The following is a 20,146-nucleotide window of genomic DNA, read 5'->3' on the forward strand; positions in this document are numbered from 1 at the left end:
ACCTTAAACCGCATAAACACATTTCATTACACCAAATACACAAAATAATGTTCTTTTTAGCAACATCATATGACCCCTTTAATGGCAGTGGGACTCCAGGCACATTAAGTTTGCACTGATGATCATGTGACCCAGCATGATTTCAGAATATTCAATTTCACAAATTTGCTTTGTCAATAAGTCTTGAATCTTGAAGTAGTACATAAATAGTTCAGAAAATTTAATATTTAAATAATTAAACTATTTTTAAAAATCCAAAATCATCAAAATTTTGGTTTAAATCCAACTTTGAATGATTGTCAGTGTGTTCCCACATTTTTGGACCTCAGGAGAATTCATAAAAAATAATATCAGAAATTTAACACTGTGCAGAAATCTGGGGGAAAAAAGCGTTAAATTTGACAATTATTACAGGGCTAATACTAAATGATGCTTGTGCCATTTGGCTGTATGTACATGTGCGAAGGGGGGTGGGGAGGGAGAAAATTATCTCAGGAGTGTCCATTACTTCCCGCAAATCAGAGGGCCGCATTGAGCCCATTTTAGAGTGGCGAGGGTGCCTCAGATCTGTCTCAGATGAAGTGAGGGCCTGATTGCAGGTGACTGAGCTCTGTAACACAGGCTATCGTATCCTCACTGCCTGGATGCCAAGCAGGACCAGATCGATGCCCTTAAAGGATGACCGGGCAAATCCCAATCAATTTCCTGTAAAGAGCGCTGCACTACGGGGAAGAGGAGGCAGACTGAAGCACGTTGGACTCAGAAGCTCAGTGACGTGCTGCATGAGGAGGTCTAGAGACTATCTTATTGGCTGAGCTAGGAGGAAAGTTATTGGTATGCCTTTTCTTTTTTTTCTTTTTTTTATGAAACTGCCCTTTTCACCTCAAGATGATCACCATGGTGCTTGGATCAAGTCAGATGCATTCAGCATAATATAATATACTGTATGTTATGTATTCTAATAAAAATGTATTTCATATCTCACATACCCTTAAGAACAAAATTGATCTGGTCCACCCATTCCCTGGCCTCATGGGGACTGCTGGCAGTGAACTGCAGAGAAAAACTATCATTGTTGATTTGAAGGCTATTCTCATTCTTCATTGTAATGACAGCAAGATGACTGAATAGAGCTACAGCAATGGGCAATGTGAGTGTGTTTGTGTGTGTTGAACCTGGTAAGAACGTCTTCCAGGAGCGCTCAACTCAAAGCACGAATTCTTTTTGGAGTCTTTGCGTAAGCTGGGCACCAGCTCTGCACTGTAGCCATTAATATAAAATGAGCCCTTCTGCTGCTTGTCTGAATTCAGAAGACAAAATCCAAGATTCTCAATATCTCTTTCTTTGATGTTCATGTCCTCAAACAGGACAGGACATACCTTTCTCACTCCCGAAGTAATAAAATATGGTGTTGTTTAGCACACACCATCGCTTTTGCCATTCCATGCTGAAGAAACTGTGATCTGAAAAAAGAAAAAGATTAGAAATGCTTGTGGATTTTATGTGACTTGATGCTTTGATTTTAAAGATTCCTACCACGTCTCTTCTTCTCCACGTAGCCTTGCTTTAGGATGTTACTCAGGTCCTGTGCAGCCACCAGAGGGATCTCTTCAAAAACTGTCAATCAGAAATCAATAATGAATAACACACTTACTCAAACATAAAATAGAATACTTATGTTTATTGTTTATACAATGAAAATAATTATTTATATATATATAAAAAACATTTTGTGGTCAGTAAGATTTTTTTGTACTTTTGACAGAAGTCTCTTATGCTCACCAAGGTTGCATTTATTTGAAAAATACAGAACAAGCAGTACTTTTGTGAAATATTATTACAGTTATAAATAGCTGTTTTCTATTTTAATATATTTGAGAATGCAATTAATTCCTGTGATGGCAAAGCTGAATTTTCAGCAGCCGTTACTGTAATATTCAGTGTCGCATGATCCTTCAGAAATCATTCTAATATGCAGATTTGGTGCTTTAGAAAGTAAAAATAAATAAATAAATAAATAAAAATTATTAGAAATAGAATCTTATTTAACAATTTATGTATTTACAGTCATAATATAACTTCTGGTCAATTTAATGTGTCCTTGCTGAACAAAATAATTAATTTTTTTCAAAAACAATAAAATCTTACTGACCCCAAACTTTTGAATAACAGTGTGTGCGTGTTTGTGTGTGTATGTATATATGTATATATATATATATATATATCTAAAAGAAAGGATCATTGCACAGCAAGTCAAAAAATATTAAATGCCAAGGAGAAGAAATAAGTTTTAAGAGTAGACTTAAAAATAGATAAAGTTGAGGCAGTTCTGATATGAATTGGGAGACTATTCCATAACTTAAGGCCAACAACAGAAAAAGCACGATCACCTCTGTTTTTGAGACGTGCCCTGGGAACTTGCAATAAACCAGAATCAGCGGATCTGAGTGTTCTTGACTGAGTGTATGGATGTAACCAATCAGATAGGTACTGTGGAGCCTGATTATAGAGAGATTTATAGACAAACAGTACAATTTTAAAATCAATTCTATATTTGACTGGCAACCAATGCAATGAAATCAAAACTGGTGTGATAGACTCATGTTTGCGCTTCCCATAAAGAAGCCGAGCCACTGCATTCTGAAGCAACTGCAGATGAGAAACACATGACTGAGGAGCACCGATATACAATGAGTTGCAGTAATCCAATCGAGATGTTACGAAAGCATGCATAACCATTGCAAACTTCTTTAGAGACAAAAATGGCTTCACCTTTGTCAGAAGACGAAGATGATAAAAACAGGACTTGACCACCGCACTTATCTGCTTATCAAATTTAAGATTATTATCAAACCAAACACCTAAGTTTCTTGCACATGTAGTTCTATATGGATTAAGAAATTCAGATTCAAAATCATGTACACAGTGGTCATTTGAGCCAAACAAAATAAATTCAGTTTTACTTTCATTGAGGTTTAGGAAATTACTTGTAAGCCAAAGTTTTAGTTTGTCCAGACAATCTAAAATAGGCTTTAAAGCCTGTTTGTTATCGTGCTTCAAAGGGATATAGATTTGTGTGTCGTCGGCATACAGATGAAAAGAGACCCTATACTTTAAAAAAATAGATCCTAGAGGAAGCATATAAAGAGAAAACAGTACCAGACCAAGAATCGAGCCCTGAGGGACACCAGACTTTAAATATATTTCAGATGAGGATTATATATATTTTTTGACCCTGGACCACAAAACCAGTCATAAGTAGCATGGGTATATTTGTAGTCAAGAATACATTGTATGGGTCAAAATTATAGAATTTCCTTTTATGCCAAAAATCATAAAGTAAAAAAAGTAAAGATCATGTTCCATGAAGATATTGTGTATTTCCTACTGTAAATATATCAAAACTTAATATGTAATATGCATTTCTAAGAGCTTAATTTGGACAACTTTAAATGCGATTTTCTCAATATTGAAATTTTTTTGCACCCTCAGATTCCAAATTTTCAAATAGGCTAGTTGTATCTCAGACAAATATTGTCCTATCCTAGCAAACCATACATCAATGGAAAGCTTCATTATTTGGCTTTCAGAGAGAGAGAGAGAGAGAGAGAGATTTGTAAATATAACAGTTCCTATAAATGATAAATATATATATTTAGGTGTAGATGATGTACAAAGGTGTACCATTGAGCTTTTGCACTGCTAAAATTACCATTTTTTCCTGTCATCGTAAGGTGGTATAACCTCCAGGTTTAGGGAAGAGGGGGCCCGGCCCACCCATAAAAAATTGTCCCGGGCCCCTGATGGCACTGCTAATATGATGACAACTGTAATAAGAATATATCAAAATCTCGTGCAGGGCTTGATGCACTTTAAACTGCACCCACGCGCCTATTTTTAGCATGTTTTCTAGGGCATATGAGAGTGGCAGCGCAGGCGAACAATTTGCTGCATACAGGGAAATGAGACACAAATCCTCACCCTCGCGATCCGGCTTTCATCAACTTCAAACCTCAAGAGCTAAACGGGAGCGTAGGCGACAGGTGGGCCTCTGGGCACGCTACCAGACTTATTTAAAACTCATTTAGACACGAGCAGATGCTTCCTTCCCTGCACGCTAATGTAGAAGTAATCTCTGTGGCATCTCTTCTCTTTGAGCTAAGGCTGCCATTCGATGCATAAAACAGACAGCGTTATGCAGTCAACTGTGCAGAGGGCTGTCTTGAACTTGTCACTGGAAAAAATGGTCAAAAGAACAACGATAAGCGCAACTGTGATGTGAGCGGTGGATATAACAGCTTGGAGAATCTAATGCCTCTATAAATAAGACTCAGCTCATCAAACGCACACAGTCTGCGTGACATCACCATCGAGATCTGTAGCCCGCCATGTTATGTGTCCAGTTTATCAGACAGATGACCATCTCGCAGAGAAGCCCTTTGACCCTCACTCACATTCACGAACACACATGAGCTTTTACCGTACACACGGCCACATCTACGTCGTCATAAATACAACTGTTTGTCAAGGGTAAGTTGATGTATCATCGAAAAAAAAACGGAGGCCTCGGTCCAGCCACTTCTCTGTTCATTTTTCTCTTTGTGCGCTTTCGTCCCGACACCTTTTACTCCCCTCATCCATCCACATCCACCTCTGTTCATTTATCTAAAAGGTCAAGCCCCGGTAATAGTTCAGAATAAACAGAAGAAATGTGAGAATGGCATACAATTAACAGTCTCTCTAATCTTCACACACCTACTGACAACCTTCTTCCTCAGGCCTTACTGTCTGACCCCATGGTGCGGTCAGAGACTTAAGCAATGGCAAAATGAATGGCGAATTTGTGTTCAGTCATTCTTCACAACCTACGACATGCCCTCCTGAGGAAACCAAACAAACGGTGGGTGTGCTTCTGGTCAGTCACTATATTCGTGATTCTTCCACAGGGTAGCAGTGTAACCAAACATTTCACCTACAGAAAAAATTGCATGTTTTTCTATTCTGAACTGTCTCCAAGGAAACCCAAGATTCTGATTGGACGAACAGATGCAACATTTAACTTTAGTCATTTCCTTCAAACCAATCAGAGCTTGATATATTTAAAGCCACAGAGGGCAAAAAGCAGCCAAAAGGGCAGTGGAAAAAAAAAAAATCAAGAGCTCGAACTGTTACATTTCTGCCTGTTTCTTACATTGTCAGTTTCCTTAGATTCTTCATGTTTTTATAAACATGCACATTTTAAACCATCATAAACAAAATAATTTACCTCTGTAGAACTATTAAAGTGACATAAAAAATGCATGTGGCACTGGTCTTGAGGATTTTCATTTCGCTTATAAATTGCATTTTTAATTATTCAGAGCGGTGAGGTTTCTTAACTCTCACCCCTTGCATTCTCCCTCCTTAATTAGCATAAGGCCAATCATTTCCATTTAAACGTGCTGTGGATGTTTATGAATATTTCAGAGTGTTACATCACCATCGTTCTCAGAGGCTTTGTGCTGTTAGGCCTTTTCCGACTTCATTTATTTTGTTTTCTCATGTTGTTCTTTACCAACATCAATTATTCTGAAGTATTCAAAGACAAAAATGGAGCATCAAAATGTATCAAAAATCATGCATCAGAGGACTTGTTTAGTTTTCGCTAAGTAGCCGTACAATTCCAAGCTTGATTTTGTCAGTAACTCATGACAAGAAGCAGACAACTACGTGAAGATGTGGGGAGAGGAGAAAGGGAGCGACACACAGCTAATGACTCTCCCCCAGGCGCTCTCCGCGGCTGCTAGATGCTTTGTGGTGATGCATGGCATGGCCTCTGCGATGTGGCAGGGCGAGATTGGTGGAGTGAGGCATTGAGCGTGCCACGCAGAGGAACGTTCATCAGTGCCACGGCAGCAAGAGAGCGGGGACTGATGCCACGAGTGGAGCTCGGCAGGATACGGGAGAACCAAGAGATGGCCGGCCCAGCCTCCCTCCCCCTCCTTCTTCTGCAACATGGAGGTAGGCACAGCTCCAGGTCACACTACTCCTATCTCTGCCTGCCACCACCAATGGGCTGCTGTGTTTACTCCTCACAGACTCGTTCTGCAGAGAACCCTTTTGTAACAATGACATCGAAAAATTTGACAGTGAGAGCAGCAGGTCTCAAATGAGTGGCGAACAAACAACCTCATATACTATTTAATTAATTACCATTCGTCATAAGCTCAGTTCAGGTGTTCATATTGGATAATAAAGCTGGGCTCTGTGCGCATTTAACATCTTCACAAACATGCATAATACTGCGCTCACAGGTGATGTTATGAGCACAGCAAGTGATCTGGCTATAAAAATCTGATTGATGCTGTAATGATCCGAGGAAGTTAATGTAAAACGTCTCAGGTTACTTATGTAACCATGGTTCCCTGAGTAGGGAACGAGATCGAAGTTCCCATGAAAGGGAACACCATTAAATAGCATCACAGTTGAGTGGCTATGAGTCAATGACAGGGCACAGTCAGCAGTGACAGATGCAAAGACCTGTCAAAGACATAAATGCGGCAAAATTTAGATTTATTTATACATTTAAGTTTGTTTTCATTTCATTTTTTAAAATGCCTGACAAAGGTCAGATGATCAAAATGTTACATTAAATATTGTATTTTTTGGTTATGTGCGTGATTTTTTCTCTTCTCTGTTTATGTCTTCATGACACTGGTAATTATCAAAATGCACTGATCAAATTATTAAATATCTTGGGAAGATTGCATGTCTGCATTTCAGGTGTACCTTGACGTTTTCGAATGCGACCATCGACACAATACAATTATTTACTGTGGACACAAAAGTCAAGACCACTAACATATTGATTAAAAGAGTCCATGAAAGATTACGAACCGATCATGTGATCACATTTGCATACTGTAGCATTCCGTTATAATGCACCACATTTTACAAATAGAGATAGATACACTGAATTCTCAATACAGATAAGCTGATAATCATTTTCATGTTATGGCTGATATCTGATAATTGGCTGATTTTAAAATTATATTCTAATTTGTCTAAATAATTTTAAAACAAAACACTACAATCTTAATTAATCATTTTAATGCTACAACTGAATTTTGCCATTAAAATAATATACAGTACAGTATGAAAATGAATATTAAATTTGAGGACGTTTAAGAGTTTTGTTAAGTTACTGGAATGTATATTAAACATACACACACACACACAACACTGATAAATAAATAAAAATTCCTATATCAAGCAATAAGCCAAAAAGATAAGAAGATGCCTGTATATACAGTATAAAAACAGTACAAGAAATCTGCATCAGATCGATGCCCTATCCATGTCTTCCAGTTACGCACCATGTGCACGGGAAGCACGGGCCTACGGCTGACCTCGGCGTGAACCTCAGAGATGAGGTGAAACAGAAGGCACGAGGGTCCCTGGGGGGCTGAAGGGAGAGGCAGGGGAGGAATGCTGATCAGGGAGAGATGGAGAGACTGGAATTACTGCGCTCTCCTGTACAGCACTTGATTGGAAAAAAGGAGCACTACGAGCATCCTTAACCCCCCCTGTACTGCACACCAATACGCAAACTGCACACAGAGAACAGCAAATTGACACATTTTTCCTCATTAAAGGCAAAGGCAGTGGCCTCTGTGCGATGCCTGCGCATAGCAAACATTAGGAGGGTGAGAAAAAAAGAGGGAAAGGCATTAGGGAGGGGGAGCAAAAGACTGAGAGAGAGAGATCCCTAGGTGAATGGCTCAATTGAACATCACCTCTCTAAATTGTCCTTAACAAGAACTGATTCGATTTGAATGAAAAGGATCTGTTATTCACAACATGAGACCTGAAATCATGCAGCCCCTGAACAGTTTTGCAGTATTACTTATTATTTACAAGATTCCAGAATGGACCTTTAGCCGGCCTCTGTTTAAAGGCGCAATTGTGGGCTTCACACATGATGTGGGAAACCATTTAGCATGCTTTAGTGCCACAACATTGTTCCTTTACTGACGAGCCGCACCGTAGAAGAGGAAAATTTATAGTCTGACAATGAGCAGGGAAAGCAAAGGGGGTCCTCCGTTGAGAGACCAGAGCTCTATAAATTTTACCCCCATATATTATGACATCCATTCAAAAGTTTAACTGCAAATACTATAATCCTGAGATGGCAGAGAGGTGGACTGGGGTGCGACAGCCAGAGGAGATATGACTCGAAAGCAGTGTCATCATCACACACGGCTGCGAAGAAAAATGAGTTTGGCGAGATGTGGAAATATACTTAAACTAGTGGAGCTGAGGCATGAGAAAGCTTGGAATTCAGTCCTGTCGGTTATAACCAATTCACAAAGAAAAATGAACTAACTAGACATGAATATACAATAAAAATGAGTGTGTGTTTATTTCAACCAGAATTATGAGGAGGTTCCTATTTTTTTTAATAAAAGCTACAAAAAAAGGAAAAAATATGAAAGGATGTTCATTTATTTCACACAAGAAAGTAAAAGTGACTGCATATACAGATCTTCATCTAACAAAATTAAGATAAAAACACAGATGAAATGTTTTTAATAAACTACCTACATTAGACAACATTGTGGCATTAAATGTTTTGGAGTGTATAATTCAGGCATTTATTTAATTCTTTTTAAATATAGCATTGCATTGCTGCTGCTGTTTCTATTAGCCGTTCAATATAATTTTGGATCCATTTACAAGACACTCTGTCACAAGCAAATGTTTTGAATGTGGGGAGAAATTGAGACATTCCTATAAGAGAAGAAAAAAGGGTTGAGACGGGGAGTGTTGCATTTCAGAATTAATTGTAAAAACATCAGTTTAACCAATTACTACAGTGCTAAATTATATACCACCACCCTTCTAAGTCTTTACAAATATAAGGGATTTGCAGGACAAAAAAAGAGGTAAGCATGTATAATTTCTTCTGCCTTATAACTGCATTGGATCATGTTAATGGATGCTAAGCAACTTTTATCATCTAATAAGCAGTTAATTTTGTTTCATTTAAAATATAACATCACACACACAGCTTTTCATCTAGGTGTTTAAAAAATAGGCCTATATATCATGGCTAACCAGAGGGGTTTGTAACACTTTACAGTCTGTTTCAACTGGACCCACAAAGACTGCACAGAATGGAACAACAGATTACATTTATCACAACTAACAGACACTGCCTGTTTTGTTAGAATTGCTCATTTGTTTTTTTCTACATTCGTTTCCAATTTTATATGCAAAATAATATTGAAATGGGCCTATTATTTGTGTAGCATAACAATAATAAAATAAAAATCCATGTTTTCTTGTAGGATACTTGACACTAACGTTGAAACTAAATATAGTCCTAATCCCCCTATTGCAGCTATCGATTTAATGAATTTAAAATAAGCATATGAGTGCAGATGATCACTTCGACGGTAAATATAGGCTATGGGCTATATTAAAAAAAAAAAACATCAAAAATAATAAAGGTAAAGGAATACTATTGGACAATTCCGCAGTTTTACGTCTCTTATCTGCTTGTTTGTTAGGTTTTCTTTGAACAGTTTTTATACAAGAACTATTAAATAGCCTACGCCAGCGGACACGTGTCGATTGTCTGCGGACGGCAAATCAAGATTCATGATATCGAGCATCGATCACATTAGGAATGCAGTACGGTCGTAAAGTCTGACGTGTTTGTTAACGTTCACATACATGTATGCCACACAGGTATTTATGACCGTCTGATAAACTCCAGAAAACTGCTATTGTGGGTCTGTTTTATTTAACTGAGAATGAGTGAGGGAAAATAATCAGATTTCCAATTCAGAAAAACAAACAAACATGAAATTCGATAGTAGGCCTACTAAGTGATCGCCTAAAAGTGTCGTTTAGTTTATATAAAACGTGTAAATATCAGTACAGTCATTCTTGAGACGTGGGACAAAACCGGTCCAGCAAGGGTAACTGCTATTAGCTTTAAAAAAATAAAAATATTTTACATTTTAAATGTCATGAGGGATTAATAATAGAATGTATTTAACACAATTATCACCTTCAATTTAATTTTCTCATTATTATACCAAATCTGTGTTTCTTAATGTCCTCTCACTACGTCTAAAACAGTGTGTCCACAGAGAAGGGTTCAATCATTCATATGCAATAAAATGGATAAAAATGTTTTTTAATGATGAAAAAGAGCTTGTTTTATCAAAAGCAACACTTAATAATATCTCCTATCAAAGCAAGGTTGTTTTTTAATGACACATGCATGTTTCATAAGATTTTAAAGTTGCGTCCCCACTTTTTGTCAACACCGTCAGACATTCAATAAAATGTAATAAAATCAGGGAATATCAGGGGCAGCTGTCACTCTAAAGGACCCCCTCGCCACAGTTCACCTCTGCAGAGTACATCAGTGTCAGACAGGCTCTGCTAAGTTTTATAGTTTTAGAATATTTTAAATCCTAATGTTAATGTTTCCTGTGTCACAGCCATGATATGTCAACACCATCTTCCAATTTCTGAGGAAATTATTGGAAATATTTAGATAATTTTATTCTCCTGAATCAGGTTCCATTAGCATCTAGCATCAACAGAAAAAAATAAAATGGCTACTACATGAACTCCATTGGTTTTGTGAAAGAAATGCCAAATTTGTCAACACCGTCAGATGTCACCACCATAAGATTTTGTGTTCCAGTGATATATCAAAATACTTAAATGTGACTCTTGAATAAAAGCTTTATAAACAATAACATACTCACTGTTTGTTTTAATGCAGTAATTGACTGATTCAATGTATTTGATAGTTAAAATTATTACAAATTCAGGTTTTCGTCACCACCGTCAGATGTGTCAACTCCGTCAGTTCTGTCACCTCCGTCAGTTGAATATTTTGATAATATTTCATTATGATATTTTATATTTGTTGTGGAATTGTTGGTCACATGTGAAAGTGTAATCTGTCTGCTAACACGAGAATGTGTTTTGAAATGTTAAAAACATCTTGAATGCTGTTAAAGATAAAGCTGAAATTATATTACACAATCCAAGGTAAAAAAGCACATTTTGTTAAAAAAGAGAAAAGTTGGGAGGTTGTATCAAAGCATAGCTCAGTAGCTTAGTACATATAAGATACATAAATGTAGTTTCATTTGTCTGAGTACAAGGTTTTATTTTTTCAATTTTGCACCCTGTTTTGTCCCACTTCTCAAGAATGATTTAGGATTGCTTTAGTTTGAGGAAAATGGAAAAAGCTACATTTAAAAAGTCCACCAGGGGGCGCGTGTTAAGTGAAAGTGAATGGCGTTCTCTGAAGAAAACTGAACTTCGACAACACTGACTGTAAAATAATTCAGTAGGCCTATATATAATACATACATAAAACGTAAAAAAAAAACCGGAATCTAACATCTAACAGAACATGACAACGAATAAACATTTAAAATTAATTAAATTACATCCTAATAAAAGTTGTCTCTGTTTCTCACAAATGTTTATTTTAGTGTGTATTTAGGTTTGTAGGATAGGCTATCTCGATTCTTTCAGGTTTTAACAAATACCTGCTTGAATTGATTTCTAATAGGCCTATAGGCTAACTATTATAGCCTAGACACCGTTCACATTTAAATAGATTTTTTATTTATTCATTCATTCTACCGTATATAATCAATAAACTTCGTTAACTCAAGATCGTGATTTTTCAATTCAATCACCGGGAATGTTTCGACCTATGCAAAATTAAGACATCACAAAATATTTTATTTCAGTAGGCTACCAGTAAATCGGATTAAACAATACATTTATAAATAGCTACATATAGCCTATGGGCCCAAATTAAGCTATAAATTATAGACTAAATATTACACATTGGAATTAAGAATTTATGTCTCTAAAAAATCCATCAGTGGCGTTGTTTACTGTATTCCTTTTTACACCCTAACTATTATTCTGTTAAACAACTTTCGTTTCCAAATAATAATAATAATAATAGGCTAATAATAGGCTAATAATAAAACGTTTTGCCTACTTTACAAGGCCCGTATACATATATCAGAACAATATTCAATAACCAAAACGAACAATTCACATTCGAAATACTTTCTAAATACCTTTATAGTAATCTGCCTATAAATATCGTCTTTGTGGAGCACGCGCAGAATAGGTCTACAGGGCAGAAGCACCGCGCGTGTCCTTGAGTAAATAAATAGAAAGTTCAAAGGCTTCAAGCGTTAAATGGTAGAACTACAAGAGCCAACAGTTACACATCTGTAATCTTAATCCAGCCATATATGAGCAATGTCCTCTTTATAAAAATAAAACTTGTGCTTTATTTGAAATAATTTATTATATACACAACACAAATCTGGAGACAATTTTCCATCTTATGCTACTCTATAAAATTTAGGAGAGCAGGATAAGTTAACTTGAAGTGTTTTTATTGGCTCAAGGTGCTTATGGACTGCAGCCAGGCATTGTTGTAACAAAAAATCACTTCAAGGAAAATCCTCATCTTGTGATAACATCAAGAGGATTTTTTATGTCATATCATGGCCCTGCCAGTCATCATGAAAATGATTTGGTTCAGTGGTTACCAATGGTTGTGTTTTATCACACACACTGCAGTAATGTGCATTACCAGGCCAGAAATCTCCCAAACTTAAATATAGCCTCTCACTCGTGAAGCTCCTTACTCAAATTCAGAACCATCTGGGGGAAAACTCTTTTATGATTATTACATGTTTCAACACTCAATTTAAAACATATGGTAAATTAGGCAATTAGCATAATATTTTCAATTTTTGACAGATAAATGATACCTACACAGGCTGACAAATCATAGGGTAGAAAGACATTTCATGGAAAAACAGTTCGTCTGGTCAGTTTAAAGATGTGAAAACATTCCAGATGCTGCTGTAGAACAGACCTCAAAGAGTCAGAAACGTCAAATGGATTATGTCAGCAAATACAAAGACAAAAAAATAATCTGTGAATGTTCATTTCTAGCATAAAAACACTGCACAAATGCCCTTGCAAAACACAAGCATTTGTAAATATTACGAATGAAACAGACCGGTTGCCGAGAGCAAATCTGCATTTAGTTAAAACTAAAAAAGACACATAGAAGACATTTGAACAGCACTCCCTCCCTGTGGGTGTACAGGCCAACACACCTACACACGCTTTCATTTGTTTCCCAATGAAAGCATCAGGCCACCTGGGCCTTGCATCGAAACTTCATCAATCTCCAGAAATGGAATCCAGTGGAGAGAAAAATCAAATTCTCATTTGCAAGATGGGTAAGGGGGAGAGGAGAGAGAGAAAGAGAGGGGGAGAGCTGGAGGTACCTGGGAAGGCTAACCTCTAGCTGAACCCACAGCATTGAATCGTTTTGCCATTTGTCTGTGATACTGACAGGCTGCAAAGAAGATTAGACACTCAAGGTTGTGACTTCCTATTCTGCTTATTTCATCCCTTGCAAATCATGAAAGACTTCCTCTCCTCACCCACGGTAACTTTTACTAGACCGAGACATATTATATCGAACACAGAAGCAATATTTTCCTAACCAATGAAAGAAAGAATATGCATGATGAATATAGTGATGTACGCTCTGTTGACTCATCAAATGACAATGATATGACATTAACAGTTGAAAATCTCTTCCGAATGATCACTATACTGGGCTGGAGGAAAAGTGAGAGCGTGTTTGGGTGAAACAGTGAAATTACAAATGAGCGAGAGACGGAGCGAGAGCAAATATCAGCATTTTCTGCAGCATCGTAGCCTTCTGAGAGTGAAGTGAACTTTTGAACCCGTATGGCAGAAGCAGCGATGCACTGAGGATGCTCGGGTCTAATATGTGTCTATTTCAATTAATTAATGCGAAGGGAAACAGAGGGTGGGAAAATGACAGCACAGAGGAAAGATGGTGTCATCTTTGCCGAAGTAATTTAACGTGCCCTATGAAGCCTGCCAATGCCTCATACTTTACTCTTTCACAAAACCGCAGCAGAATATTAATCACGATTGGAGGAAATTAATGGCTGATTACTAGAATGGATGGATGCTTTTGGGGGAAAAAAAAAACATGATCCAAATCTTGTCCCAGCCAGTGAAATTTTATTTGAACTATGCTATTGCTATGGCATACAGGTCAATAATGTAGACTCAGTTGCCCTAGACAGAGTTCAGACAGGTCACGAATTGACCAGAACAAGACCTAGGGGTCAAAAGTTTACTGTAGGGAGGAAGAAACACTCAAAGTGTGAGCATGCACTCACAGTAAACGTATGGAGTTAAGAGGCATGGATGAGTAACAGCTGACGGCGACTCAAACACCGAGGTCATGTAAGGTGTTTATGATCACATGACTTCACCTCCACATGCCATTGCATTAGGATAAATATGACAATCCGAGGCTGCAGGACAGAGCTCTGCCGAAAATCCTTGACAGTAATTGTGATGATGACGAAAATGAGATTTGGTCACTATAGTTTGCTAACGGTTGCTTAATTGCCAAGCTAAAATGTCTTTTTCATTGATGCAAGCTCTTTTTGGACTCTCCAGAGATTCATTACAACAATCAATTTCACAACCATTAATTACGAGGCTCTAAGATCTTGAGAAAAAAATTAAATTTACATCTTGATTATCTAATTTGCGATAAAGAAACAACTTAACTCTGAATCCTTGGCCTTTCTGATTGGCTTCTCCAGCTTTGCCTGTAAAGCTGTGGTGGGGTAAGATAACAGGAACGAGAGGGGCTTTTGTTTTTGGACATAAATCAAGTCAGTGCACACAAAGAGCCCAGAGCATGTGCAGCCTTTGATAGGACATGCATTGATATTAGCTTCTTAAACACACAAACTCCTGTCAGACTGACAAACCATACACCTTTTCTGCTCTATTTGTTATTACTGAAATGATTGGTGGATTTGAGTCTTGTGTGCGATCTATATATATTTTTTTATCATTTTAGCAATCATTCCAAGCAAATATGTACTACTCAAACCATTCAGAGTGATAAGAATGTTTCTTTTTTCTACAACTTTTGCATTTCCTAAACTTGACCTGGCAAAATATCCACCCCACTGTGAGGCTCCTCCTGCCCTGGGCTTCCCATCCTTGGCTGCAGGGCTGCTGTCATCCAGACGAGGCTGCAGGCACGGTGGGGTCAACCGTGCGGTCTGTGGGTGAAACTCAGTTCACATTACCATACAGACAGGGGCCCTGACAATAGAGCGCCCATCTGTTCCTGTCAGCTATAACAAATCTAGTGTCAAACCTCCCTCTGGAGACAGGGAGGCAGCGCTGGCTAAATGAAATAACACTGACTCCTCCCATCGACGAGTCAACTGCAGCCTCGTCCTCCAGTCAGTTTAGAGCACAAGCAGACACAGTCAATGTCCCTTCCTCACACAGGCGAGCATGTGACTCCACGAAGCGAGTAACGGTGCAAGAATTGAATGCCTGAACTATATTTACCCTCTGCTACAATAGGGTAAATTTGAAAATATCAGCATGCAAGGACACCGGCTCATTCATATCACATATGCATTTTGTTTTTCATTCACTCGAGCTAAGCAAAAAGGGGCTCTCAGCATGGAGCATTCTTATTGAATAAAAGGCAAATGAGAAAACAGCCTAAATTTGAATTGCTGAAAAAGGTGCACATTTGAATCTTAATCTTCATGATTATATTCCTCTCTCTAATTTCATATGCACCGAAACGCTCTCCCGCTCAAATTCCAAATGTCCTCTTGTTGGGTTTGATGTGAGATTCCCAACTGGTGAACTAAACATGAACCCTGAACTGCACTTGCCCTTGCTGGTCATTATCTTTATTGAAAGAGCGACATGATGCGAATTTTCTTCGAGTTACTTCTCTTTGACTTATATGCCTTTTCCGGCAAAGAAGAGAATCAAAGGAGCACATCCAGGTTTGACCACTTTTGTTGCTAAATTACAAACAACATATAAAATAAATGGGACGATGGAGTATTCATTTTTACCAGGGTGGTGAGAGGTTTCGTGTCAGTGAACAAGAAGGCGTATTCAAGATAAAAGCAATAATTTATGGTTTTCACAAACGGCAATTCTGTAGCCTGACATTTTTCTTTTCTGTTCAATCTGGAAAACTGTTAAGAGAAGAAAATAGTTATATGAAGTAAAAATCTAGCAAAAAAAAAAAAAGAAAAACAGAGAGAAAGAGAGGGAGATTCTGATTTCTCTTTGCCTTTTATTGGATTACAGTATCATCTCTGAGCCGGCCACTATAGAGATCAATGCTATTGACTTGAATGTCCCTTCATTCTTTTCTTTTCGCTTATTTCTGCAAAGCTGCAGGCTTTTGATCCCTCTGAGAAAATTGTCAGTTGTATGATGAGTGATAAAGAAGAGAAATGGATAAAACGCCCCTCAGGTACAGGGTTGAGTTTCAAGACCAGCTGGTTACAGAGGAACCGGGGATGATCAGTCACAGATCATGGCCCGAAGCAACAGCAAACTGCCCACGTTAGTACAAAAAAAAACAAAAAAAACAATCAGCAAACACAAAACACATGATTTTGATGGGCTATTTTCAGTCTGCAGTACATCCTGTTTTTCTCTCTTTAAACTTTGAATTACATAGCAGTTTGCGTTTTCCAAATTGTAGTAGGCTATACAAGTGTAAATATACTTGGTGTCAGAAGGACAAGAAAGCTAACATTTTGACACCATTGTTAAACAGTCAAACATGCCACGGTTTAACCTCAAGAACCTCAGGACATATGACCAAACATCCCGCTTGCCTGCCACTAGAGGGAGAGCTTCATCTCTTGGAGGGTAAAGACCACCCTCCCATTCCTCCTCCACACACTCCTTAATGCCAGCAGCAGAGTTGTGGGAATCCACTAGAGGGTGATCTGTTACCAAACACCTCCACTGGGGTATTTCATCACTACCAGTGAAACCCCCACAACAAGAAATGTGCTAAAGATGCTTTAGACAAGTTTCCTGTCTCAGCTTATCACAGCTTACATGCATTAGACATTCGAGTAAACACTCATCTGCACAAAGAGTGGCTTGAACTCACGTTCAGGAGCACCTTCCTCTTGGTAGTCAGAGGCCACTGACATATCATCTGAGGGGGCAGAGCGTCCCAGACTGGAGCTGTGGTTGTCATCTGAACTGTCCTCAAGATTGGATTCAACTAGGACAAAAAAAAAAGTATATTTAATCAAGAACGTCATATAAGTAGAAACTTTGTTGAGTTAATTCGACAGACATTCATGAAATGAAAATGCTGTGGGAGGAAAATCGAATCATTTGTGAAACCGACTTGTTTTCTATAGAACCAGTGTTGCTCTGAACGGAAATCTCGGTGAGCAATTAATTAGAATCATGAAACAGCTGTTCACTTACATCTGTGGGGGAATTCTTGTGGGTGTCTGCAAAAGAGAGGATTAAAAAATGCTTTTAGAGAAGAACATTTTGTAAAGGATAAAATAACCTTCTAAACAAATGGACTTCACAATGTTCAAAAATGTAAATAAACAGGATTATTGTATAAGGCTTATAATCAGATATAACTGAGGTTCATCAAATGGTTTGTATTGTTCCACTATCTTTCTTAGACTAAATAAACATTGCAGATCTGCAATGAGAGCCGTACGACAAATTCTAAAAGAATCGAAGAGGCGTTAGATTGATAGCAGGATGAGTATCTGTATAAACACATGCATCTGTAAAGCAGTGCATTGCAGCATTTGCAAATGATGCATTGACAGCTAAGTATTCATGTAAGCCAGTGCTGAAGAAGAAAAAAGTACGCTTGTTCTCTTTGCAAACACCTTGTTTCAGCACAGCAAACCACAAAGCCACTCCAGTGGGTAAGCGCTCTAATTGTACTCCTTGCTTGTGAAAAGACAACTAGAAGAACTGTGCCATTTGCTTCCTGTCTGTTTAACTGTTGTGTTTCATTTGTAGCTCAGTTGGGAGCACAGATTCTCAAGCTGCAAATAATTTGCTTCTATACATTTACTTTTTGTGGTTTTCAATGTGCAGCACAAACAAGGAGGAGCAAGTATGTGTCCGCTCTAATAGCTACGCATGAATAAAACATATTGTGATATCCCTCACCTCTTTTGGATGACATGAAAATTTCGTAGGAGAATTTCCCTGGCCTCTCGAGCAGGATTACTGAGATTCTCATCCTGGAGTATCTCAAAAACAAACAGCTCACAGTCTGAAAAAAAAAGAAGATAGAAAACCACCTCAGTAAACTATGCTACATTAGTCTGTATATAAGATACAATAAAAGTACATAAAAACTAACAGTAAAATGTAAAAACGTTTACTTTGTATTTTAATATGTGGAAAGAGAAAAATCTGACCAATAACTCATGTGGTATTGCTACTCAATAGAGCATATATGTTTTGAAATATGCAAAGGACTGTTCTATTCAGGCAAATGCCATAGACCCCAGGATGTTCTGTGTCAGAACAGATAACATCTCATGATGTTATCTGGCATCATTCATGTGTAGCCTACCATTTTGTACAAAATGTTTTACTCTAAAGTAAACACAGCAAAGCAGAATAATTAAAAGAGAAAATAAAACTAATTAAATCATAAAATAGTCTGTAATCAAGATTTAAGAGCATAACCCACAGTATGTTTACAGTGAACTGGAAAACCAACTCTAATGCTGGGTACACACCACAAGATAATCGGGCTGATTTTGGGCAGATTTCTCCCCTTCCGACAATCCTAGGTAATGCCCCGATTATCTTGGTGGTTCTAAAGATTATTTTATCAGATTTTCCTGTGGTGTGAGGTGTGTTAAGGGTGACTGAATCTGCTGGGAAGAACGTCGGAGGCGCCCCGATCGCGAATCGTAATCAACATGTTGAATATTTACGATCAGAAATCCTGATGTGTGGGGGGGACCACACACTATAGGAGCAAAACGGTTAAATCTAGGATATTTTGTCCTCATGTCTGTGGTCTTTCACATCTTGAAGACCTTATAAGATTTTAAAAATCTTTTAGTGTGTAGCTACCCAGCATAACTTGTAAAAGCGCATCAACTCCCAGTTCTTCTGATTTTTTTTTTTAATTTCATCAAAAATAATTTAGCGTGTAATTGTATAAATAGCTATCTTTAAAGTTACCTTCAAAAGTTAGGCTACCTGAAAAACTAACAATACAAAAATAAGTAGCCTACATGTAGGCTATATAGATTTTATGCATATTGAAAGAGCACAAAATTGAATTAACGGTGAAACAATGGAGAATACCTTTTAATAGTTGTCTGAAGTCATCAACAACCGTCCCCATCTCTTACTCTCTGAGTAAGACTCCAACAGAAATAAAGGCTAATAAAATATGCTGATGTCAACGATTGAAGGTCAAAGAAATTCTGAATGAACTTGTTGGTCACTTGTCATCCCACAACATGAATTCACAGAATGAAATAAAAAGGAATTGAAAGAGATATCCACACCCACACACCCACACACCCACACACACACACACACACACACATCGGTTAGCGGAGAGAAGATAAAGAGGAAGTGCAAAGCACATTGTTGTGAAAATGAAACGTGTCCAAAGAGATGTAGGATAGGCGAACTACTTTGTGACACAGTGACTTGAGTCTGAAATTAGTGTAAAATTAATTTTAAAATATTACTACTGAATGTGCCTTTACCGCCCCTGCAGTGGGTAAGCGCTCTAATTGTACTCCTTGCTTGTGAAAAGACAACTAGAAGAACTGTGCCATTTGCTTCCTGTCTGTTTAACTGTTGTGTTTCATTTGTAGCTCAGTTGGGAGCACAGATTCTCAAGCTGCAAATAATTTGCTTCTATACATTTACTTTTTGTGGTTTTCAATGTGCAGCACAAACAAGGAGGAGCAAGTATGTGTCCGCTCTAATAGCTACGCATGAATAAAACATATTGTGATATCCCTCACCTCTTTTGGATGACATGAAAATTTCGTAGGAGAATTTCCCTGGCCTCTCGAGCAGGATTACTGAGATTCTCATCCTGGAGTATCTCAAAAACAAACAGCTCACAGTCTGAAAAAAAAAGAAGATAGAAAACCACCTCAGTAAACTATGCTACATTAGTCTGTATATAAGATACAATAAA

At 37.8% G+C, this 20,146-nt stretch overlaps 1 protein-coding gene across 1 annotated transcript in view; it reads right to left on the reverse strand.

The window, feature by feature from the left end:
* LOC107669469 (src kinase-associated phosphoprotein 1-like) overlaps positions 1-19,502 on the reverse strand; it is a 30,906-nt gene extending 11,404 nt beyond the window's left edge. Inside the window, exons 1-8 of the mRNA XM_016461708.1 lie at positions 19,291-19,502; positions 18,130-18,235; positions 17,413-17,438; positions 17,084-17,200; positions 1,537-1,617; positions 1,380-1,463; positions 1,176-1,300; positions 990-1,053 (exon numbers count right to left, since the gene is read on the reverse strand). Coding sequence (XP_016317194.1) covers positions 990-1,053; positions 1,176-1,300; positions 1,380-1,463; positions 1,537-1,617; positions 17,084-17,200; positions 17,413-17,438; positions 18,130-18,235; positions 19,291-19,330 — 643 coding nt within the window. The 5' untranslated portion in view covers positions 19,331-19,502. The remainder of the gene's footprint in view (positions 1-989; positions 1,054-1,175; positions 1,301-1,379; positions 1,464-1,536; positions 1,618-17,083; positions 17,201-17,412; positions 17,439-18,129; positions 18,236-19,290) is intronic.
* Positions 19,503-20,146: the final 644 nt, after the last annotated feature.

Source organism: Sinocyclocheilus anshuiensis, unplaced genomic scaffold (assembly GCF_001515605.1).
Source record: "Sinocyclocheilus anshuiensis isolate Anshui unplaced genomic scaffold, SAMN03320099.WGS_v1.1 scaffold252, whole genome shotgun sequence".
NCBI classification, from domain to species: domain Eukaryota; kingdom Metazoa; phylum Chordata; class Actinopteri; order Cypriniformes; family Cyprinidae; genus Sinocyclocheilus; species Sinocyclocheilus anshuiensis.